Source organism: Oncorhynchus masou, chromosome 18 (genome assembly GCF_036934945.1).
Source record: "Oncorhynchus masou masou isolate Uvic2021 chromosome 18, UVic_Omas_1.1, whole genome shotgun sequence".
Taxonomy (NCBI): Eukaryota; Metazoa; Chordata; class Actinopteri; order Salmoniformes; family Salmonidae; genus Oncorhynchus; species Oncorhynchus masou.
Window position 1 is genome coordinate 20,602,291 of NC_088229.1, and position 24,526 is coordinate 20,626,816.

At 42.1% G+C, this 24,526-nt stretch overlaps 1 protein-coding gene across 1 annotated transcript in view; it reads left to right on the forward strand.

Annotated features, from left to right (window-relative positions):
- The window catches only part of LOC135504168 (diacylglycerol kinase alpha-like), a 50,190-nt gene that overhangs the window by 14,737 nt on the left and 10,927 nt on the right, over nt 1-24,526 (forward strand). Inside the window, exons 8-20 of the mRNA XM_064922507.1 lie at nt 97-213; nt 3,968-4,085; nt 4,455-4,543; nt 4,719-4,838; nt 10,759-10,857; nt 11,128-11,214; nt 13,072-13,145; nt 13,254-13,328; nt 18,244-18,329; nt 19,294-19,383; nt 21,831-21,991; nt 22,184-22,248; nt 22,371-22,461. Of these exons, the coding sequence (XP_064778579.1) occupies nt 97-213; nt 3,968-4,085; nt 4,455-4,543; nt 4,719-4,838; nt 10,759-10,857; nt 11,128-11,214; nt 13,072-13,145; nt 13,254-13,328; nt 18,244-18,329; nt 19,294-19,383; nt 21,831-21,991; nt 22,184-22,248; nt 22,371-22,461 (1,272 nt within the window). The remainder of the gene's footprint in view (nt 1-96; nt 214-3,967; nt 4,086-4,454; nt 4,544-4,718; nt 4,839-10,758; nt 10,858-11,127; nt 11,215-13,071; nt 13,146-13,253; nt 13,329-18,243; nt 18,330-19,293; nt 19,384-21,830; nt 21,992-22,183; nt 22,249-22,370; nt 22,462-24,526) is intronic.

The window sequence follows — 24,526 nt, forward strand, 5'->3', positions numbered from 1 at the left end:
ATATTTTAATGAAGCATTCTACAAATATCTGCTGAACAAAACCTCCCAAGAATACTAATTTAGATGCTAAGCTAGAATGCACTTTGGTTTGTTCAGGTGCTGAAGGACATGATGACAGCCATCGACGCAGACAGCAGTAACACGGTCTCTCTGGATGAGTGGGTGGAAGGCGGAATGAACAACGTTCCTCTGCTGGTATTACTTGGGCTGAAGGTGGGTGAACCATGTTCCCCTTCTGGGTTGTGTTCATTAGGAACAAAATGGAAGAAACAGGGAGGGACTACTTGGATTTCCAATAAGAAATGCTGGTTGCTGTTACAAAAATGGTTTGATATATTTTGCCCAAATGAATAAGACCCTAATGTCACTGGGGCAGAAGGTGGAAAAGGGACCATCCATCATTCCTTCCCCTTTTATTGCGTCAACAAATGTTTCCTGTGCAGGCCGGGAGGATACACATGATACATCCTCTTTGTGTTATACGCTAAGTGTACAAAACATTAAGGACACCTGCTCTTTCTATGGTATAGACTGACCAGGTGAAAGCGCTGATACTTTATTGATGTCACCAGTTAAATCCACTTCAATCAGTGTAGATGAAGGGGAGGAGATGGTTAAAGAAGGAGTTTTTGAGACAGTTGAGACATGGGGGATTGTGTATGTGTGCCATTCAGAGGTTGAATGGGCAAGATAAAACATTTAAGTGTTGTTGAACTGGGTATGGTTGTACAGTGCCTTGCGAAAGTATTCGGCCCCCTTGAACTTTGCGACCTTTTGCCACATTTCAGGCTTCAAACAGAAAGATATAAAACTGTATTTTTTTGTGAAGAATCAACAACAAGTGGGACACAATCATGAAGTGGAACGACATTTATTGCATATTTCAAACTTTTTTAACAAATCAAAAACTGAAAAATTGGGCGTGCAAAATTATTCAGCCCCCTTAAGTTAATACTTTGTAGCGCCACCTTTTGCTGCGATTACAGCTGTAAGTCGCTTGGGGTATGTCTCTATCAGTTTTGCACATCGAGAGACTGACATTTTTTTCCCATTCCTCCTTGCAAAACAGCTCGAGGTCAGTGAGGTTGGATGGAGAGCATTTGTGAACAGCAGTTTACAGTTCTTTCCACAGATTCTCGATTGGATTCAGGTCTGGACTTTGACTTGGCCATTCTAACACCTGGATATGTTTATTTTTGAACCATTCCATTGTAGATTTTGCTTTATGTTTTGGATCATTGTCTTGTTGGAAGACAAATCTCTGTCCCAGTCTTTGGCACACTCCATCTAGTTTTCTTCCAGAATGGTCCTGTATTTGGCTCCATCCATCTTCCCATCAATTTTAACCATCTTACCTGTCCCTGCTGAAGAAAAGCAGGCCCAAGCCATGATGCTGCCACCACCATGTTTGACAGTGGGTATGGTGTGTTCAGGGTGATGAGGTTTGTTGCTTTTACGCCAAACATAACGTTTCGCATTGTTGCCAAAAAGTTACATTTTGATTTCATCTGACCAGAGCACCTTCTTCCACATGTTTGGTGTGTCTCCCAGGTGGCTTGTGGCAAACTTTAAACAACACTTTTTTATGGATATCTTTATGGATATCTTTAAGAAATGGCTGTCTTCTTGCCACTCTTCCATAAAGGCCAGATTTGTGCAATATACGACTGATTGTTGTCCTATGGACAGAGTCTCCCACCTCAGCTTTAGATATCTGCAGTTCATCCAGAGTGATCATGGGCCTCTTGGCTGCATCTCTGATCAGTCTTCACCTTGTATGAGCTGAAAGTTTAGAGGGATGGCCAGGTCTTGGTAGGTTTGCAGTGGTCTGATACTCCTTCCATTTCAATATTATCGCTTACACAGTGTTCCTCGGGATGTTTAAAGCTTGGGAAATCTTTTGTATCCAAATCCGGCTTTAAACTTCTTCACAACAGTATCTCGGACCTGCCTGGTGTGTTCCTTGTTCTTCATGATGCTCTCTGCGCTTTTAACGGACCTCTGTGACTATCACAGTGCAGGTGCATTTATACGGAGACTTGATTACACACAGGTGGATTGTATTTATCATCATTAGTCATTTAGGTCAACATTGGATCATTCAGAGATCCTCACTGAACTTCTGGAGAGAGTTTACTGCACTGAAAGTAAAGGGGCTGAATAATTTTGCACGCCCAATTTTTTCAGTTTTTGATTTGTTAAAAAAGTTTGAAATATGCAATAAATGTTGTTCCACTTCATGATTGTGTCCCACTTGTTGTTGATTCTTCACAAAAAAATACAGTTTTATATCTTTATGTTGAAGCCTGAAATGTGGCAAAAGGTCGCAAAGATCAAGGGGGCCGAATATTTTCGCAAGGCACTGTAGGTACCAGGTGCACCGGTTTGTGTCAAGAACTGCAATGCTGCTGGGTGTTTCACGCTCAACAATTTCCTGTGTGTATCAAGATTGGTCCACCACCCCAAGGACATCCATGAAAGTCAACATGGGCCAGCATCCCTGTGGAACGCTTTCGACACCTTGTAGACTCCATGCCCCAAAGATATGGGGGGGTTCTTAATATTTTGATCACGCAGTACATTTCCTATAGCGTCTTTGTAATGATAATATCTTTAGAAATATGCTCAGCCGGTGTCTGCAGTTCCTCCTTTTGTCTTCCTCACTCACACACATACATGCTCTCTCTCTCTTTCTGTCACTCTGTATGTTGCTCTCCTTCTGCTCTTACCTCTGTGCACCACCCTTTTGTCTTCCTCACTCACACACATACATGCTCTCTCTCTCTTTCTGTCACTCTGTATGTTGCTCTCCTTCTGCTCTTACCTCTGTGCACCACCCTTTTGTCTTCCTCACTCACACACATACATGCTCTCTCTCTCTTTCTGTCACTCTGTATGTTGCTCTCCTTCTGCTCTTACCTCTGTGCACCACCCTTTTGTCTTCCTCACTCACACACATACATGCTCTCTCTCTCTTTCTGTCACTCTGTATGTTGCTCTCCTTCTGCTCTTACCTCTGTGCACCACCCTTTTGTCTTCCTCACTCACACACATACATGCTCTCTCTCTCTTTCTGTCACTCTGTATGTTGCTCTCCTTCTGCTCTTACCTCTGTGCACCACCCTTTTGTCTTCCTCACTCACACACATACATGCTCTCTCTCTCTTTCTGTCACTCTGTATGTTGCTCTCCTTCTGCTCTTACCTCTGTGCACCACCCTTTTGTCTTCCTCACTCACACACATACATGCTCTCTCTCTCTTTCTGTCACTCTGTATGTTGCTCTCCTTCTGCTCTTACCTCTGTGCACCACCCTTTTGTTGACTCACTCATGCATGTGTGCTAATGTTACCTGTTTCACATACACATCTATCTCTGCACCACCAGAGTGAGTTAGAGGAAGTGGGGAAAAGCCTATCTATTATTCTCATTCACAACTCCATCTAACCTCACCCTCTGCATCAATTAGTAGCAACTGCAATGGAAAGGAAGAACATAAACATTCATTGTTACAGTATAAAGAGTAAGTTATTATGTTTGAGTAGAAATGTACATTCCATTCCTCATTTAATTATGCAGCATAGATTCCTGTCAGCATAATTCTGATATTTTGATAGATGGGATCATGGCATGCAAAGGCCATTGTAAAGCCAACTGTAAAAGTCAACACTGAACTGTCATTCCAGGAGAGTCATCTCAGAGGCGATTTATGTTTGTTGCTAACAGCATCACTAATAGCCCCAATCTCCAACCATGAGACAATATTAAAATGAAATGTGTGTCAATGTTGCATTGCTTACATAATGTTTTCCAAATATGAGATCCAACATTTACCCTTAGAGTCAGTGTTTGTTTTAGGAGTGTGCAGAAATGGTCAAAATAGTTTTTGACATAAAAGATAAAAAAGCACAACGTTTTTATGTTTTGTTTATTATACCATAATTTTCTCCCCCACCATCTACCCCCAGATGACTCAGAAGGATGGGCAGCACCTATGGAGGATGAAAAATTACAACAAGCCTGTCTACTGCAACGTGTGTCAGAGCATGCTGCTAGGACTGAGGAAACAGGGGCTTTGCTGCACCTGTGAGTGTCATTGTCTGGTCTCACCACTAGAGGGAAATACAATTTAACTTCCTCAATCCACTCAAAGCAACAACAAAAAATTACCAGGAAGACACCTATCCTGAACTTACAATTAAAAGCAAGTTAGTGGAATCTCATTCTCATAATCAGATGATGTCAACATGTACCATTAGATAACCATAATGACCTATGACATCCCCACATATTTCCATAGGAAAAACTGTTGTGGTGGTGTTTATTGTTTACTTAATTGTCAGCCTTGTATATCTTGTCTTGATTAACATGATTCATTAAACGAGAGAATAACAATAATAGTTGAAAACACAATGGAGACACGTAACGCATTGTTTACTTGTCTTTGTTTTCAAGGTTGTAAATACACGGTCCATGGACGCTGTGCCAACAGAAACCCAGCTCCCTGTACAAGGACCTATGTCAAGTCTAAGAAAGACACGGGAGTAAGAGAGTTTTTTTTCAAACAACATTTTACAATGGCATTTGCAGTTATATTAATATTTCCAATGCCTCCTCATTCTTAGTGTATGTTGTAATGTGAATTCCTAAGCCACTCTCTTTGTCCCGGTGCATGTATGTCAGTCTTGCATCTGACTCTGCCTGTGTCTCCTGCCTCAGGTTCCAACCCATGACTGGGTCAGTGGGAACTGTGATTCTGGGAAGTGTGACAAGTGTCAGAAGAAGATCAAGAGTTATCACGGGCTGACGGGCAAACACTGTGTCTGGTGCCACTCCATGGTGATGAGGGAGGGCTCCTGAGTAGCCCTGTGGTGGGGAGAGTTAGGCCCCTTTAAGTTATTAGGACAGTCTTTTCTTCCACGCAGAATATTTACATAATACAATCTGTTGTTCAATCTGTAAATGGAGTGGTCTTGCAAGAGCTATGTCTGGAACTACGTCTGGATCTACAGTACCAGTCAAAAGTTTGGACACACCTACTCATTCAAGGGTTTTTCTTTATTTCTACTGTTTTCTATGTTGTAGAATAGTAGTGAAGACATCAAAACTATAAAATAACACATATGGAATCATGTAGTAACCAAACAAGTGTTAAACAAATCAAATTAGAGATTCTTCAAAGTAGCACCCTTTTCCTTGATGACAGCTTTGCACACTCTTGGCATTCTCTCAACCAGCTTTATGAGGTAGTCACCTGGAATGCATTTCAATTAACAGGTGTGCCTTGTTAAAAGTTAATTTGTGGGATTTCTTTCCTTAATGCATTTGAGCCCATCAGTGTTGTGACAAGGTAGGGGTGGTATACACAAGATAGCCCTATTTTGTAAAATACCATAAGTCCATATTATGGCAAGAACAGCTCAAATAAGCAAAAAGAAACATCCATTATTACTTTAGGACATGAAAGTCAGTCTATCCGGAAAATTTCAAGAACTTTGAAAGTTTCTTCAAGTGCTCTCGCAAAAACAAAATTAGGTGCTATTATGGAACTGGCTCTCATGAGGACCAGCACAGGAAAGGAACACCCAGAGTTCCATCTGCTGCAGAGGATAAGTTCATTAGAGTTACCAGCCACAGAAATTGCAGCCCAAATAAATTCTTCAGAGTTCAAGTAACAAGACACATCTCAACATCAATTGTTCAGAGGAAACTGCGTGAATCAGGCCTTCATGGTCGAATTGCTGTAAAGAAACCACTACTAAGGGACACCAATAATAAGAAGAGACTTGCTTGAGCCAAGAAACACGAGCAATGGACATTAGACTGGTGGAAAGTCCAAATTGGAGATTTTTGGTTCCAACCGCTGTGTCTTTGTGAGACGCAGAGAAGGTGAACGGATGATCTCTGCATGTGTGGTTCCCACGGTGAAGCATGGAGGAGGAGGTGTAGCGGTGCTTTGCTGGTGACACTGTCTGTGATTTCTTTAGAATTCAAGGCACACTTCACCAGCATGTCTACCACAGTATTCTGCAGCAATATGCCATCCCATCTGGTTTGTGCTTAGTGGGACTATCATTTGTTTTTCAACAGGACAATTACCCAACACACCTTCAGGTTGGCTCCTGAGCGGTGCAGCGGTCTAAGGCACTGCATCTCAGTGCAAGAGGTGCACTGCAGTCACTGGTTCAAATCCAGTGACTGCAATCACATCTGGCTGTGATTGGGGGTCCCATAGGTCGGCACACAATTGGCCCAGTGCCGTCTGGGTTTGGCCGGGGTAGGCCATCATTGTAAGTAAGAATTTGTTCTTAACTGACTTGCCTAGTTAAATTGTTGTTTTTTAAAATAATATTTTAAAAGGGCTATTTGACGAAGAAGGAGAATGATAGAGTGCTCCATCAGATTACCTGGCCTCCACTCCACAATCACCCGACCTCAACCCAGTTGAGATGGTTTGGGATGAGTTGGACCGCAGAGTAAAGGAAAAGCAGCCAACAGGTGCTCAGCATATATGGGAACTCCTTGAAGTCTGTTGGAAAAGCATTCCAGGTGAAGCTGGTTGAGAGAATGCCAAGACTGCGCCAAGTTGTCATCAAGGCAAAGGGTGGCTACTTTGAAGATTTTAACACTTTTTTGTTTACTAAATGATTCCATATGTGTTATTTCATAGTTTTAATGTCAGTTTTACCTCATTTCTATCAACATGTTAAATGTGCAACCAGAGGGAAAATAACTCTGGACCACCTATACTCCACTACTCTACACACAGAGATGCATACATAGCTCTCCCTTGCCCTCCATTTGGCAAATTTTACCATAATTCTATCCTCCTGATTCCTGCTTACAAGCAAAGATTAAAGCAGGAACCACCAGTGACTAGATCAATAAAAAGTGGTCAGATGAAGCAGATGCTAAGCTACAGGACTGCTTTGCTAGTACAGACTGGAATATGTTCCAGGATTCCTCCAATGGCATTGAGGAGTACACCACATCTGCCATTGGCTTCATCAATAAGTGCATCGATGACGTCGTCCCCACAGTGACCGTACGTACATACCCCAACCAGAAACCATGGATTACAGGCAACATCCGCACTGAGCTAAAGGCTAGAGCGGCCGCTTTCAAGGAGCCGGACACTAACCCGGAATTTAATAATAAATCCCGCTATGCCCTCCGACGAACCATCAAACAGGCAAGCATCAATACAGGACTAAGATCGAGTCGTACTACACCTGCTCTGAGTGATCACACTCTCCGCAGCCAGTGTGAGTAAGACCTTTTTAAAAATATATATATTTTACCAGGAAAGTCAGTTAAGAACAAATTCTTATTTTCAATGACGGCCTAGTGGGTTAACTGCCTGTTCAGGGGCAGAACGACAGATTTGTACCTTGTCAACTCGGGGGTTTGAACTCACAACCTCCCGGTTACTAGTCCAATGCTCTAACCACTAGACTACCCTGCCACCCTGCCTGCCCTTTAGACAGGTCAACATTCACAAGGTCGTAGGGCCGGACGGATTACCAAGACATGGACTGCGAGCATGCACTGGCCAACTAGCAAGTCTTCACTGAAATATTCAACCTCTCCCTGTCCGAGTCTGTAATACCAACATGTTTTAAGCAGACCACCATAGTGCCTGTGGACAAGAACACTAAGGTAACCTGCCTAAATGACTACCGACCCGTAGCACTCACGTCTGTAGCCATGAAGTGCTTTGAAAGGATGGTCATGGCTCACATCAACACCATCATCCCAGAAACCCTAGACCCACTCCAATTTGCATACCGCCTCAACAGATCCACAGATGATGCAGTCTCTATTGCACTCCACAGTGCCCTTTCCCACCTGGGCAAAATTAACACCTATGTGAGAAAGCTATTCATTGACTAAAGCTCCGCGTTCAACACCATAGTGCCCTCAATACTAATGAAAAAGCTAAGGACCCTGGGACTGAACACCTCTCTTTGCAACACATCCGCCACGCTGATCCTCAACACAGGGGCCACTCAGGGGTGTGTGCTCTGCCCCATCCTGTACTCCCTGTTCACTCATGACTGCAAGGCCAGGCACGACTCCAACACTATCATTAAATTTGCCGACAGTGGTAGGCCTGATCACCGACAACAACGAGACAGCCTATAGGGAGGAGGTCAGAGACCTGGCCGTGTGGTGCCAGGACAACAACCTCTCCCTCAACGTGGTCAAGACAAAGTAGATGATTGTGGACTACAGGAAAAAGAGGACTGAGCACGCCCCCATTCTCATTGACGGGGCTGCAGTGGAGCAGGTTGAGAGCTTCAAGTTCTTTGGTGTCCACATTACCAACAAACTAAAATGGTCCAAGCAGACCATGACAGTCGTGAAGCGGGCATGACAAAACCTATTCCCCCTCAGGGGACTGAAAAGATTTGGCATGTGTCCTCAGATCCTCAAAAGGTTCTACAGCTGCACCATCGAGAGCATCTTGACTGGATGCATCACTGCCTGGTATGGCAACTGCTCGGCCTCTGACCGCAAGGCACAACAGAGGGTAGTGTGAACGGCCCAGTACATCACTGGGGCCAAGCTTCCTGCCATCCAGGACCTCTATGCCAGGCGGTGTCAGAGGAAGGCCCTGAAAATTGTCAAAGACTCCAGCCACCCTAGTCATTTACTGTTCTCTCTGCTACCACACCGCAAGCGGTACCAGAGCGCCAAGTCTAGGTCCAAGAGGCTTCTGAACAGCTTCTACCCCCAAGCCATAAGACTCTTGATCGTCTAGTCAAATGGCTACCCAGACTATTCACATTGCCCTCCCCTCTCCACGCCACTGTCACTCTCTGTTGTCATCTATGCATACTCACTTCAAATAACTATACCTACATGTACAGCTGAAGTCGGAAGTTTACTTAGGTTGGAGTCATTAAAACTCGTTTTTCAACCACTCCACAAATTTCTTGTTAACGAACTATGTTTTGTGAAGTTGGTTAGGACATCACTTTGTGCATGACAAGTAATTTTTCCAAAAATTATGTACAGACAGATTATTTCATTTATGATTCACTGTATCACAATTCCAGTGGGTCAGAAGTTTACATACACTAAGTTGACTGTGCCTTTAAACAGCTTGGAACATTCCAGAAAATTATGTCATGTCTTTAGAAGCTTCTTATAGGCTAATTGACATCATTTGAGTCAATTGGAGGTGTATTTGTGGATGTATTTCAAGGCCTACCTTCAAACTCAGTGCCTCTTTGCTTGACATCATGGGAAAATAAATCAGCCAAGACCTCAGAAAAAAATGTGTAGACCTCCACAAGTCTGGTTCATCCTTGGGAGCAATTTCCAAATGCCTGAAGGTACCACGTTCATCTGTCTAAACACCATGGGACCGTGCAGCCATCAGGAAGAAGATCCTTTCTGTCTCCTAGACATGAACGTACTTTGGTGCGAAAAGTGAAAATCAATCCCAGAACAACAGCAAAGGACATTATGAAGATGCTGGAGTAAACAAGTACAAAGTATCTATATTCACAGTAGAACGAGTCCTATATCGACATAACCTGAAAGGCCGCTCAGAAAGGAAGAAGCCACTGCTCCAAAACAGCCACTGCACTTTTTGGATAAATGTCCTCTGGTCTGACGAAACAAAAATAAAACTGTTTGGCCATAATGACCATCGTTATGTTTGGAGGGACAAGGGGAGGCTTGCAAGCCGAAGAACACTACCCCAACTGTGAAGCATGGGGGTGGCAGCATCATGTTGTGGGGGTGCTTTGCTGCAGGAGGGACTGGTTGACGTCACAAAATGGATGGCATCATGAGGCTGGAAAATTATGTGGATATATTGAAGCAACATCTCAAGACATCAGTCAGGAAGTTAAAGCTTGGTCGCAAATGGGTCTTCCAAATGGACAATGACCCCAAGCATACTTCTAGGGTTGTGGCAAAATGGCTAAGGGCAACAAATTAAAGGTATTGGAGTGGCCATCACAAAGCCCTGACCTCAATCCTATAGAAAATTTGTGGGCAGAACTGAAAAAGAGTGTGCGTTCAAGGAGGCCTACAAACCTGACTCAGTTACACCAGCTCTGTCAGGAGGAATGGTCCAAAATTCACCACAACTTATTGTGGGAGGCTACCCGAAACGTTTGACACAAGTTAAACAATTTAATGGCAATGCTACCAAATACTAATTGAGTGTATGTAAACTTCTAGGAATGTGTTGAATCAATAAATAATTCTCTCTACTATTATTCTGACATTTCACATTCTTTAAAAAAAAGTGGTTATCCTAACTGACCTAAAATTGAATTTTTACTAGGATTAAATGTCAGGAATTGTGAAAAACGGAGTTTAAATGTATTTGGCTAAGGTGTAAGTAAACTTCCGACTTATACTACTTCAACTAACCAGCGCCCCGCCCCGCACATTGACTCTGTTACTTTTATCTCTTATTCTTATCCGTATTCTTTGAAACTGCACTGTCGGTTAGGGGCTCGTAAGTAAGCATTTCACTGTTGTGTTCGACGCATGTGACTAATAAAATGTGATTTGATTTGATTCATTATTATTCTACAATGTAGAAAATAGTCAATATAAAGAAAAACCCTTGAATGAGTAGGTGTGTCCAAACTTTTGACTGGTACTGTACGTCTGTGAACAATACAGCACTTTGTGACTACTTTGATATAAAAATGCTTTATAAATCAAATGTGGTTAGCTTTATAAATGAATAATTTGATAATAGATATCACTGGCTGTTACTGTATTCCAGCGCCATGATGACTGTGCCTCCCAGGAGCCCTCTGACTGTAACTGTGGAACTCTCAGAGACCATATCCTCCCCCCTTGGGCCATCTACCCTGTTATGAAGGTACAGGATAACCTACTGCCCTATGACAGGTGTCTAATACTATAAAGCTCACATAAGTATATATTTTAAGGAACCTCAACTTAGTGAAATTACTTTTTTTATTCTCTTAACAACATTCACTCACATGCAATGGTTATAGTAGGATAGCTAAGATGTCTAGTTTGAGAAACAATACATCTGTATTTGACTATTATACGGTTATTGCTTGTTGTTTTATATGATCTCTGGATTTGCTAAGTTGACTGTTCATCTCTCTCTTGACCCCATCAGGAGAAGCCTAACAGCATGAAGAACGGCTCCTCGAGCTCAGCCGGCGACAGTGACCACAACACCACTCCTGACGGAAAGGTGCTTCAGGTACGTACTTGTACCCTGTCTAGGCCTTTCCCTATTACAGGACTGCTGGATAGTAATTGGTGTGAGTAAATAAGAAACCGTGTCTAACTATTTTACCTTGTTTAGAGTCTAGAGAACTGTCACTAGGAAGTGCCTCACAGCCATATTCCATTTAGACTACAGTGGGGCAAAAAGTATTTAGTCAGCCACCAATTGTGCAAATTCTCCCACTTAAAAAGATGAGAGAGGCCTGTAATTTTCATCATAGGTACACTTCAACTATGACAGACAAAATGAGAGAAAAAATCCAGAAAATCACATTGTAGGATTTTTAATGAATTTATTTGCAAATTATGGTGGAAAATAAGTTTTTGGTCAATAACAAAAGTTTATCTCAATACTTTGTTATATACCCTTTGTTGGCAATGACAGAGGTCAAGCGTTTTCTGTAAGTCTTCACAAGGTTTTCACACACTGTTGCTGGTATTTTGGCCCATTCCTCCATGCAGATCTCTAGAGCAGCGATGTTTTGGGGCTGTTGTTGGGCAACACGGACTTTCAACTCCCTCCAAAGATTTTCTATGGGGTTGAGATCTGGAGACTGGCTAGGCCACTCCAGGACCTTGAAATGCTTCTTACGAAGCCACTCCTTCGTTGCCCGGGCGGTGTGTTTGGGATCATTGTCATGCTGAAAGACCCAGCCACGTTTCATCTTCAATGCCCTTGCTGATGGAAGGAGGTTTTCACTCAAAATCTCACTATACATGGCCTCATTCATTCTTTCCTATACACGGATCAGTCGTCCTGGTCCCTTTGTAGAAAAACAGCCCCAAAGCATGATGTTTCCACACCCATGCTTCACAGTAGGTATGGTGTTCTTTGGATGCAACTCAGCATTCTTTGTCCTCCAAACACGACAAGTTGAGTTTTTACCAAAAAGTTATATTTTGGTTTCATCTGACCATATGACATTCTCCCAAACTTCTTCTGGATCATCCAAATGCTCTCTAGCAAACTTCAGACGGGCCTGGACATGTACTGGCTTAAGCAGGGGGACACATCTGGCACTGCAGGATTTGAGTCCCTGGCGGCGTAGTGTGTTACTGATGGTAGGCTTTGTTACTTCGGTCCCAGCTCTCTGCAGGTCATTCACTAGGTCCCCCTGTGTGGTTCTGGGATTTTTGCTCACCGCTCTTGTGATCATTTTGACCCCACGGGGTGAGATTTTGCGTGGAGCCCCAGATCGAGGGAGATTATCAGTGGTCTTGTATGTCTTCCATTTCCTAATAATTGCTCGCACAGTTGATTTCTTCAAACCAAGCTGCTTACCTATTGCAGATTCAGTCTTCCCAGCCTGGTGCAGGTCTACAATTTTGTTTCTGGTGTCCTTTGACAGCTCTTTGGTCTTGGCCATAGTGGAGTTTGGAGTGTGACTGTTTGAGGTTGTGGACAGGTGTATTTTATACTGATAACAAGTTCTAACAGGTGCCATTAATACAGGTAACGAGTGGAGGACAGAGGAGCCTCTTAAAGAAGAAGTTACAGGTCTGTGAGAGCCAGAAATCTTGCTTGTTTGTAGGTGACCAAATACTTATTTTCCACCATAATTTGCAAATAAATTCATGAAAAATCCTACAATGTTATTTTCTGGATTTTTTTTCCTCCATTTCGTCTGTCATAGTTGAAGTGTACCTATGATGAAAATTACAGGCCTCTCTCATTTTTTCAACTTGCACAATTGGTGGCTGACTAAATACTTTTTTGCCCCACTGTATATGTCATCTGAATATACTGACAATATAGACTGAATATACTGACAATATCATTGTATCCATTTGTGAAACTGCTGTAATCTTTGAACTATTTATCTCTGATCAGATTGATCCGGTCCCAGACACTCATCCTCTTTTAGTGTTTGTGAACCCTAAAAGTGGAGGCAAGCAGGGAGAAAGGTGATGCTACAAGTGAACACTCCTACACAAATGGGCATTTATGGTTGAATAATAAACAATGTCAATGTTTCTATTTTACAATTTCAAGTCCTATTTTATTCATTTCAGAGTTCTGCGTAAATTCCAGTATTTGCTGAATCCACGGCAGGTGTATAACCTATCCAATGGTGGACCTGGACCAGGGTAAGGTTTCCCATATGGATAACTGCATATGATGTATCTAAGTATAGACCACTATTAGTATAAAATGAAAAACTGCACTCTGTTTTACCTGCATCACTAATTGGACAACTGGGGTGTATTTAGCAGCTTTAAATCTCGAAAATTACATTTAAGACATTTTACATTTTGAGAAGTCTGAGATTTGTTATTGTGTGTGTATCTGGGCTTTAATATAAATTCATTACCAGTTCTCTTATTTACTGCTTGAATATGCAATGGTATTGGGATAGTTGGAACATCAAAGCCAATAAAATGGTTGCAAAGGGAGGGTATATTACTGGAAACGTTCAAAGTTTACCAGTAAACGTTCACATTTTTTTATGGGAATTTTAGCAGATGACATTTAGTGTTTTTTTTGTTGGTACTTTAGATGATCACAGGTATCTGTAATTACCTCTGGCTGTCTGTGGCCTTATCACGTGTAATATATATAAAATAATCAAATAAGATCATTTTAAAATAAAAAATAGGGTGACAAAGCTGTAAAACATTTTACTATGTTAATGTTTGTTTTTTCCGCCAAACTGGTGGCAGTTGGGAAAAAAGTTAATAGTTGTAAGAGTTTTACTACAGTATCTCGCGTTAAAGTTTCACAAATAAATTCCCCAATAAATTTGATGGATTCTGGTCAAATATCGCTCAGTCGCAGGCTGTCAAAAATGCGAGGCAATGCAGCTCTGTATGTTCAAAAGAAAGCAGACAAACACAGACGGAAAAATAATTTCAGCGAAAGGGAAAGTGATGAACAGGGAGGTCATGCGCCACAAAAATATGTTGCACATGGTAAATACAGGGAGTGGTGAAAGGCAGCAAATTTTTGACATTACACAGAAAATCAATGCAGTGGGGGGTGCTAGACGAACAGTAAGCGACCATGGCCGCGGGAAGATGTTTTTGGGTTGGGGGTGCTATTGCCGTGTAATAAAGGCGTAGTTCCAGCCAACTGATGTTTCTTCTCCGTGATGAGTCTGGATTTGCCTCCCCCCCGACGATTTCTAGAATTTCTAAAAAACAATTGGTTAGGCCAGAGCCGGCCTACATGATGGCATTATCAACTTTTATACTCTGGTTAAATTTTACGATCCAATTGCTGATGAATATGTTTTGTACAATGCCCCTTATTTTAAAGTCAAAGTACTTCTAGGTTGGCAGTTTAGACTGAATGTATGTAACAATAGAGCAGCAGAATTCAATTCAGGGTGAGTTGTCAGGCAAGGGGGATCAAATCAAATCAAATTTTATTTGTCACATACACATGGTTACCAGATGTTAATGCGAGTGTAGCGAAATGCTTGTGCTTCTAGTTCCGACAATGCAGTAATAACCAACAAGTAATCTAACTAACAATTCCTAAACTACTGTCTCATACACAGTGTAAGGGGATAAAGAATATGTACATAAGGATATATGAATGAGTGATGGTACAGAGCAGCATAGGCAAGATACAGTAGATGGTATCGAGTAAGTATATACATATGAGATGAGTATGTAAACAAAGTGGCATAGTTAAAGTGGCTAGTGATACATGTATTACATAAGGATGCAGTCGATGATATAGAGTACAGTATATGCATATGCATATGAGATGAATAATGTAGGGTAAGTAACATTATATAAGGTAGCATTGTTTAAAGTGGCTAGTGATATATTTACATAATTTCCCATCAATTCCCATTATTAAAGTGGCTGGAGTTGAGTCAGTGTCAGTGTGTTGGCAGCAGCCACTCAATGTTAGTGGTGGCTGTTTAACAGTCTGATGGCCTTGAGATAGAAGCTGTTTTTCAGTCTCTCGGTCCCAGCTTTGATGCACCTGTACTGACCTCGCCTTCTGGATGATAGCGGGGTGAACAGGCAGTGGCTCGGGTGGTTGATGTCCTTGATGATCTTTATGGCCTTCCTGTAACATCGGGTGGTGTAGGTGTCCTGGAGGGCAGGTAGTTTGCCCCCGGTGATGCGTTGTGCAGACCTCACTACCCTCTGGAGAGCCTTACGGTTGAGGGCGGAGCAGTTGCCGTACCAGGCGGTGATACAGCCCGCCAGGATGCTCTCGATTGTGCATCTGTAGAAGTTTGTGAGTGCTTTTGGTGACAAGCCAAATTTCTTCAGCCTCCTGAGGTTGAAGAGGCGCTGCTGCGCCTTCTTCACGATGCTGTCTGTGTGAGTGGACCAATTCAGTTTGTCTGTGATGTGTATGCCGAGGAACTTAAAACTTGCTACCCTCTCCACTACTGTTCCATCGATGTGGATAGGGGGGTGTTCCCTCTGCTGTTTCCTGAAGTCCACAATCATCTCCTTAGTTTTGTTGACGTTAAGTGTGAGGTTATTTTCCTGACACCACACTCCGAGGGCCCTCACCTCCTCCCTGTAGGCCGTCTCGTCGTTGTTGGTAATCAAGCCTACCACTGTTGTGTCGTCCGCAAACTTGATGATTGAGTTGGAGGCGTGCGTGACCACGCAGTCGTGGGTGAACAGAGGGTACAGGAGAGGGCTCAGAATGCACCCTTGTGGGGCCCCAGTGTTGAGGATCAGCGGGGAGGAGATGTTGTTACCTACCCTCACCACCTGGGGGCGGCCCGTCAGGAAGTCCAGTACCCAGTTGCACAGGGCGGGGTCGAGACCCAGGGTCTCGAGCTTGAGGACGAGCTTGGAGGGTACTATGGTGTTGAATGCCGAGCTGTAGTCGATGAACAGCATTCTCACATAGGTATTCCTCTTGTCCAGATGGGTTAGGGCAGTGTGCAGTGTGGTTGAGATTGCATCGTCTGTGGACCTATTTGGGCGGTAAGCAAATTGGAGTGGGTCTAGGGTGTCAGGTAGGGTGGAGGTGATATGGTCCTTGACTAGTCTCTCAAAGCACTTCATGATGACGGAAGTGAGTGCTACGGGGCGGTAGTCGTTTAGCTCAGTTACCTTAGCTTTCTTGGGAACAGGAACAATGGTGGCCCTCTTGAAGCATGTGGGAACAGCAGACTGGTATAGGGATTGATTGAATATGTCCGTAAACACACCGGCCCCTTTGTGACAGAAACATCAGTCCCTGTTGTGAAATCTGAGGGTGAGTTGTGTTAAAAACATGACTTTAGTTTTATTACGTTAGATATGGGATTTTGCATTGCATTAATTGTATCACTTCATCTCCTCCATCTCTTGGAGGGTCTTCGGTTACTCCTGATTTGGTGACTCCAGTCCCACTGACACTACCTGATGCTTCATCAGTTTCACCACTGTTGGGCCCCGGCATAAGTGCAACGTTTTCCCTCATTTTGGAGAATAATGACCCCCTATCAGAAACCCACCTCACACAAAGAAAACGCAAAGTATCATCATCCACTCCCACCTTATGGGAAGCTGAAAACACTACAGTCAATGTGCCAAGGGCTGCCCAACAGCTCCAGCCTACTCAGTGCCTTCAGTGACATGGCCTTGACTGTTAATGACATGATGCAGCGGCAGGTTTAACACAGTCAAAATATGTTGATGTGTCCAGAATAGAATAGCCAAAGCTGTGGAGATGAGAAATGCTGGTCTCCCTCCTACTTCCCAACAGAAGTGAAACTATGTCATTCTCCTGAAAATCAAGGCATGGCCTTGACTGACATGGCCTTGACTGTTACTCATATTAAGCATTTCCAACCAATATTAAATCTAGAATCGGCTTCCTATTTCACAACAAAGCCTCCTTCATTCATGATGCCAAACATACCCTCGTAAAACTGACTATGCTACCGATCCTTGACTTTGGCGATGTCATTTACAAAATAGCCTCCAACACTCTACTCAGCAAACTGGATGTAGTCTAACACAATGCCATCTGTTTTGCCACCAAAGCCCCATATACTACCCACCACTGCGACCTGTATGCTCTCGTTGGCTGGTCCTCACTACATATTTATCGCCAAACCCACTGGCTCCAGGTCATCTATAAAACTTTGCTAGGTAAAGCCCCGCCTTATCTCAGCTCACTGGTCACCATAGCAGCACCCACCTGTAGCATGTGCTCCAGCAGGTATATTTCACTGGCCATCCCCAAAGCCAACACTTTCTTTGGCCGCCTTTCCTTCCAGTTCTCTGCTGCCAATGACTTGAACGAATTGCAAAAATCACTGAAGCTGGAGTCTTTTGCGCCCTCTCTAAGCATCAGCTGTCAGAGCAGCTTACCGATCACTGTACCTATACACAGCCAATCTGTAAATAGCACACCCAACTACCTCATCCTCATATTGTTATTTATCCTCTTGCTCTTTTGCACACCAGTATCTCTACTTGCATATCGTCATCTGCACATCTATCACTCCAGTGTTAATGCTAAATTAGAATTTTTTTCACCTCTATGGCCTATTTATTGCCTTACCTCCCTCCTCTTCTACATTTGCACACACTGTACATATATTTTCTATTGTGTTATTGACTGTACATTTATGTGTAACTCTGTGTTGTTGGCCAGGTCGCAGTTGTAAAATTATTACATTTATACCGATATTGGCCTAAAAATAAAGTTAGCGACCTGTTAGCGATATCCTAGTTAGCGATATCCTCTCTTCACTAATCTTTTTATGTTTAACCTTTTTGTTATAAACTTATCATCACAACCATGATGTTAATCATAGTTGATCTCCATGTTTGGAAGACTTTGTTCAGCATTTTTATATCTGATAGATTTCTCTACTTTTGGTTTAAAAATTATGTTTAGAAATAATAAATATAAATAACGCCTTCTTTCTTCTTTTTTTTTACACTGTTGACTGACCACTTTGTACACTCATACTTCAAGTAAACTTGAACGGCTTATTTCTCTCTGAGATGTCATAACCATTAGTGAACGTCACTGTTAGATCTTGTACTGCACCCCCAACATAATACACACTCTGTGTTTCAGGCTGTGCTTCTTCAGAAATCTGAAGGATTACAGGATATTGGTTTGCGGAGGGGACGGCACTGTGGGCTGGATACTTGATGCCATAGGTGGGGTCCAGTCCACAATATTGGTAGACCATGTACTATACACATAGTGGACAGTTTATTAGGTACACCTCCCCGTTCAGGAAAATGGTTCGCTCCTACAGTGAGTCACGTGGCTGTGGCTTGCAAAATAAAGCAGGCAGACAGGCCTCGAGGCATACAATTACTGTTCGATTGAACATTAGAATGGGAAAAAACGAGTGACTTTGAACGTGGTATGATTGTTGATGCCAGGCGTGCCGGTTCTAGTATCTCAGAAACGGCCACCCTTCTGGGCCTTTTCACGCACAACAGTGTCTAGTGTTTGCCGAGAATGTTGCGATGAACAAAAAACATCCCGTCAGCGGCAGTCCTGTGGAAGAAAACAGCTCATTGATGAGAGGTCGAAGGAGAATGGTAAGAATCGTGCAAGCTAACCGGTGGGTCACAACAGCATCTCGGAATGCACAACTCGTCGGGCCTTGTCACAGATGGGTTATTGCAGCAGACGACCACACCATGTTCCAATCCTAACCGCTAAAAACAAGAAGTGGCTCCGGTGGGCACGCGATCACCAACACTGGACAATTGAGTAGTGGAAAAACATTGCCTGGTCCGACGAATCCGGTTCCTGTTCCGTCATGCTGATGGCAGTCAGGATTTAGTGTAAGCAGCACGGGTCCATGGCCCCATCCTGCCTGGTGTCAACGATACTGACTGTTGGCAGTAGTGTAACGGTGTGGAGAAAGTGGTCATGCCCCGAAATAATTCAGGCTGTTCTGGAGGCAAAGGGGGATCCGACCCAGGACTAGATGGGTGTACCATAAACTGGCCACTGAGTGTACATGCCAATAGACAAGTCAACTTTAGTATATGAGTAAAAACTATTCATTTTCTGATCAAACATGTTACAGAAATGGATTCCATGTAGTAACCTAGACATGAGTAATGCTGACCATCTCTCTTTCTCCAATTCTGGTGCAATCAGAAAAAGCCAATCTTCAAGTGCGGCCACCTGTGGCTGTGTTACCCCTGGGCACAGGAAATGACCTTGCACGTTGTCTTAGATGGGGAGGAGGTGAGAAGGGTTGTCTTTTGTCTTTTTTCATTCTGTTGTGTGTTCACGTATCATATTTCCTGTATAACGGGGTAAGTTTAGCCAAAGGGGTAAGTTGAGCCACCCTTGTTTATAGGAATCCATACACAAAATGTATAATTTAACTAAATATTTAGGAAAAGGTCATCATTGTGAAGGAAGAAACCACATGGGAAAAGTGGTAAGCAAGTTAGGTAAAAAAAATGTTGTAAGAGGTTTCATGATGTTCGTATCTAAACCAAATAATATTATTTTAAGATTGTTCTATACATCAGTTTGGGTTTATGTAATCTTCATTATGAGGTCCTAAACCTAGCATGAAAGTGCATCCATGTAAGGTTGAAGTCATTAAAACTAGTCATTCAACCATTCCACAATTGTCTTGTTAACAAACTATAGTTTTGGCAAGTCGGTTAGGACATCTACTTTGTGCATGACACAAGTAATTTTTCCAACAATTGTTTACACACAGATTATTTCACTTATCGCAATGTATCTGTATCACAATTCCAGTGGGTCAGAGGTTTACATACACTAAGTTGACTGTGCCTTTAGACAGCTTGGAAAATTCCAGAAGGTTATGTAATGGCTTTAGAAGCATCTGATAGGCTAATTGACATCATTTGAGTCAATTGGAGGTGTACCTGTGGATGTACTTCAAGGCCTACCTTCAAACTCAGTGCCTCTTTGCTTGACATCATGGGAAAATCAAAATAAATCTGCCAAGACCTCAGAAAAAAAATGTGTAGACCTCCACAAGTCTGGTTCATCCTTCGGAGCAATTTCCAAATGCCTGAAGGTACCACGTTCATCTATACGAACAATAGTACGCAAGTATAAACACCATGGGACCATGCACCATCATACCGCTCAGGAAGGAGACGCGTTCTGTCTCCTAGAGATGAACTTACTTTGGTGCAAAAAGTGCAAATCAATCCCAGAACAACAGCAAAGGGCCTTGTGAAGATGCTGGAGGAAACAGGTACAAAAGTATCTATATCCCTAGTAAACCTAGTCCTATATCAACATAAGCCAGACTATGATTTACAACTGCACATGGGGAAAAATATTGTACTTTTTGGAGAAATGTCCTCTGGTCTGATGAAACAAAAATAGAACTGTTTGGCCATAATGACCATCTTGATGTTTGAAGGAAAAAGTAGGAGGCTTGCAAGCCGAAGAACACCATCCCAACTGTGATGCATGGGGGGGGGGCAGCATCATGTTGTGGGGGTGCTTCACAAAATGGATGGCATCATGAGGGAGATAAATTGTGTGGATATATTGATGCAACATCTCAAGACATCAGTCAGGAAGTTAAAGCTTGGTAACAAATAGGTCTTCCAAATGGACAATGACCCCAAGCATACTTCTAAAGTTGTGACAAAATGGCTTAAGGACAACAAAGTCAAGGTATTGGAGTGGCCATCACAAAGCCCTGACCTCAATCCTATAGAAAATGTGTGGGCAGAACTGAAAAAGTGTCTGCGTGCAAGGAGGCCTACAAACCTGACTCAGTTACACCAGCTCTGTCAGGAGGAATGGGCCAAAATTCACACAACTTATTGTGGGAAGCTTGTGGAAGGCTACCCAAAACGTTTGACCCAAGTTAAACAATTTAAAGGCAATGATACCAAATTCTAATTGAGTGTAAGTAAACTTCTGACCCACTGGGAATGTGATGAAAGAAATAAAAGCCGAAATAAATGATTCTCTCTACTATTATTCTGACATTTCACATTCTTAAAATAAAAAAATAAAGTGAAAAAATAAAATAAAGTGGTGATCCTAACAGGGAATTTTGACTAGGATTAAATCTCAGGAATTGTGGAAAAACTGAGTTTAAATATATTTGGCTAAAGTGTATGTAAACTTCCGACTTCAACTGTAACTGTGTGGGCTAATATAGTCAATGTTTGTTTAAGTTGAGCAAATTGAAGTGTTTTCTTCCCAGGTGTAATGCAGCGCATTATCGCTAGAAATGAGGTAACAATAGGGCTTGGCCTGTGTTAAAAATGTTGTTTTTTTTAAGTACAAAGTGTTTGTTAGGCATGTCTTTTAGGTGTGTGTTAAAAGATGCTTCAAATTATTAAACAACAAAAAAGCAATTGTGATTGTGTTTGGGAAATAAAAATAGAAATGGTTTGAAAAATGTAGTGGTAATATTTCATTCAGTACAGAAATTTGTAGGCGGCTTAACTTACAGTCCCGCGGCTGAACTTATCCCAAACCTGGGGTAAGTTGTGCAAAGAGACCACTTCTTTTTTTTTTACAAGTATATTTTCAAAACTATTATGTTAATATAAATTCTGATTATTTCCAGGGAAACAGAACATCCTGAAATATATGTAGATATCTATGTGAGAAAGAATACTAAAGTTCCCTTGATGGAGTGATGCTGAATATAGTTGAGCCACTCTCCCCTATAGGTTATGATGGGACGGATCTGTGTCGGATCCTGAAGGAGATTGAGGGCAGCACCCCGGTGCTGATGGACCGATGGAATGTAGAGGTGATCCTAGAGGATCCCCAGGAGATGGGTGACCCTGTGCCTTATGAGATCATCAACAACTACTTCTCCATCGGAGTGGTGAGTGAACTTCTATCATGGTCCCAGATCTGTTTGTGCTGTCTTGCCAATTCCTATGGTCATTGTCACGTCAACATGGCAATGACCATAGGAGTTGGCAGGACAGCAAAAAATGATATGTCCAGGCTACTTAGTTATGGCACACACCAGAATGCTTTGTCAACTTTTTTATAACTTGTTCTGTGTTGACAGGATGCTTCTATTGCCCACCGGTTTCATACGCTGAGAGAGAAACACCCCCAGAAATTTAATAGCAGGTAAGAAAACTTGAATAACCGGACTGGAGTCTGGTTATTCAGAGGGGACTTTTAGGTGTAATGACTTTGTGCATGGTGTAAACGACCCTAAGTTAATGCAAGAATGTTGTTCAATATTCTAGAATGAAGAACAAGTTGTGGTATTTTGAGTTTGCCACCTCTGAGACCATCTCTGCTTCATGCAAGAAACTGAATGAATGTCTTACAATTGAGGTGAGGATTGCAAACACACAGCTTTGCATCGTGAAACTGAAAATCAAAGAAAGATGGCAGTTGTGTTGTGTCCCCTGCTTAACCTATGCACAGGCAGCAAGCATGAATATATTTGTCTAGAAACACCACATCAAACCTGAAATAGCATCTGGAGATTGTGCACAAAGGCACAGAGCTGGTAGCCAAAGTTCCAGAAATGCGTGAAAGAGGAGAAATCTATAGGCCTTCATATTATGACAATAAACGAAGATCCATAGGCCTAAATAATATTTCCAAGTGTTCTTACGAAATGTTCATGAAAATAATCAAAAATGTCTGATAAATACAATTCAAAATGGCAATACAAAGTGTCATCACACAACTAAATTATATCTTGATAGGGTAACGTGGTGTAACTCGCTCCCCCTAAGAACAATGTCCAATTGCTGACACAAGAAAATAAAAGTTTGGTAAAGATGTGGTATTTTAATGATGGTCATGCTTCGGGAAATAAGTGGCTACAGTTGGCACTTTTTTTTCAAGCTGCCCTATTGGAGGGGGTGCCAGTTGCCTCCAACACACTTACCTTAAATCTGTATTGCTTTATTAAAAACTGATTATAATTTGTATCTCTAAACAAATGGATTATTACAGGCTCCCCCTAATGGTGTGTGTGTGTGTGTGTGTGTGTGTGTGTGTGTGTGTGTGTGTGTGTGTGTGTGTGTGTGTGTGTGTGTGTGTGTGTGTGTGTGTGTGTGTGTGTGTGTGTGTGTGTGTGTGTGTGTGTGTGTGTGTGTGTGTGTGTGTGTGTGTATGTATGTATGTATGTATGTATATATGTATATATATATATATATATATATACACAGTGGGGAGAACAAGTATTTGATAAACTGCCGATTTTGCAGGTTTTCCTACTTAGGTCTGTGATTTTTTTATCATAGGTACACTTCAACTGTGAGAGACGGAATCTAAATCAAAAATCCAGAAAATCACATTGTATGATTTTTAAGTAATTAATTAGCATTTTATTGCATGACATAAGTATTTGATCACCTACCAACCAGTAAGAATTCTGGCTCTCACAGACCTGTTAGTTTTTCTTTAATTAAGAAGCCCTCCTGTTCTCCAATCATTACCTGTATTAACTGCACCTGTTTGAACTCGTTACCTGTATAAAATACACCTGTCCACACACTCAATCAAACAGACTCCAACCTCTCCACAATGGCCAAAACCAGAGAGCTGTGTAAGGACATCAGGGATAAAATTGTAGACCTGCACAAGGCTGGGATGGGCTACAGGACAATAGGCAAGCAGCTTGGTGAGAAGGTGTTACTGGAAAAAAATTCCTACATGTTTTAATACCCAATTAAATTAAACACTCTGCCCACTTCTAAGAATTTGTAAGACTCTTATTTGCATAAAATGGACAGAGACCAGTCTCAAAATCAATCAGCAGCGTTTATTCTCGAGAGTACTGAACATGAAACATTTTACCACAGGTTATAAACTGAAAATGACGTCATTAGTTTTCGAACTGTCCCGTCTCTTCTTCACCCTGGTGCAAAGGCAGTATCTCAGGCCTTCCCACATCGTCCCACACCAATTTAATATAATTTATGAGCCAAGGTCTTCCTGTGTCGATAAGCATTCTAGCCAGTCTGACGAAAAGTTCATTCATTTCTACCAAGGAACAGACAGTCATTGTTCTAATTATTGATTATATTTACACACATTATATTCAGTACTAGGATAAAAAGAAAATTCATAAATCTATACAGTAACATAATAGTATTCTCATTAGTCAGTCCTGATTGAAATGTATACATAATTAGTCATTATTGATTAAAATCCCTTAACAGAAGGCAACAGCTGTTGGCGCAATTATTAGAAAATGGAAGAAGTTCAAGATGACGGTCAATGACCCTCGGTCTGGGGCTCCATGCAAGATCTCACCTTGTGGGGCATCAATGATCACGAGGAAGGTGAGGGATCAGCCCAGAACTACACGGCAGAACCTGGTCAATGACCTGAAGAGAGCTGGGTCCACAGTCTCAAAGAAAACCATTAGTAACACACTACG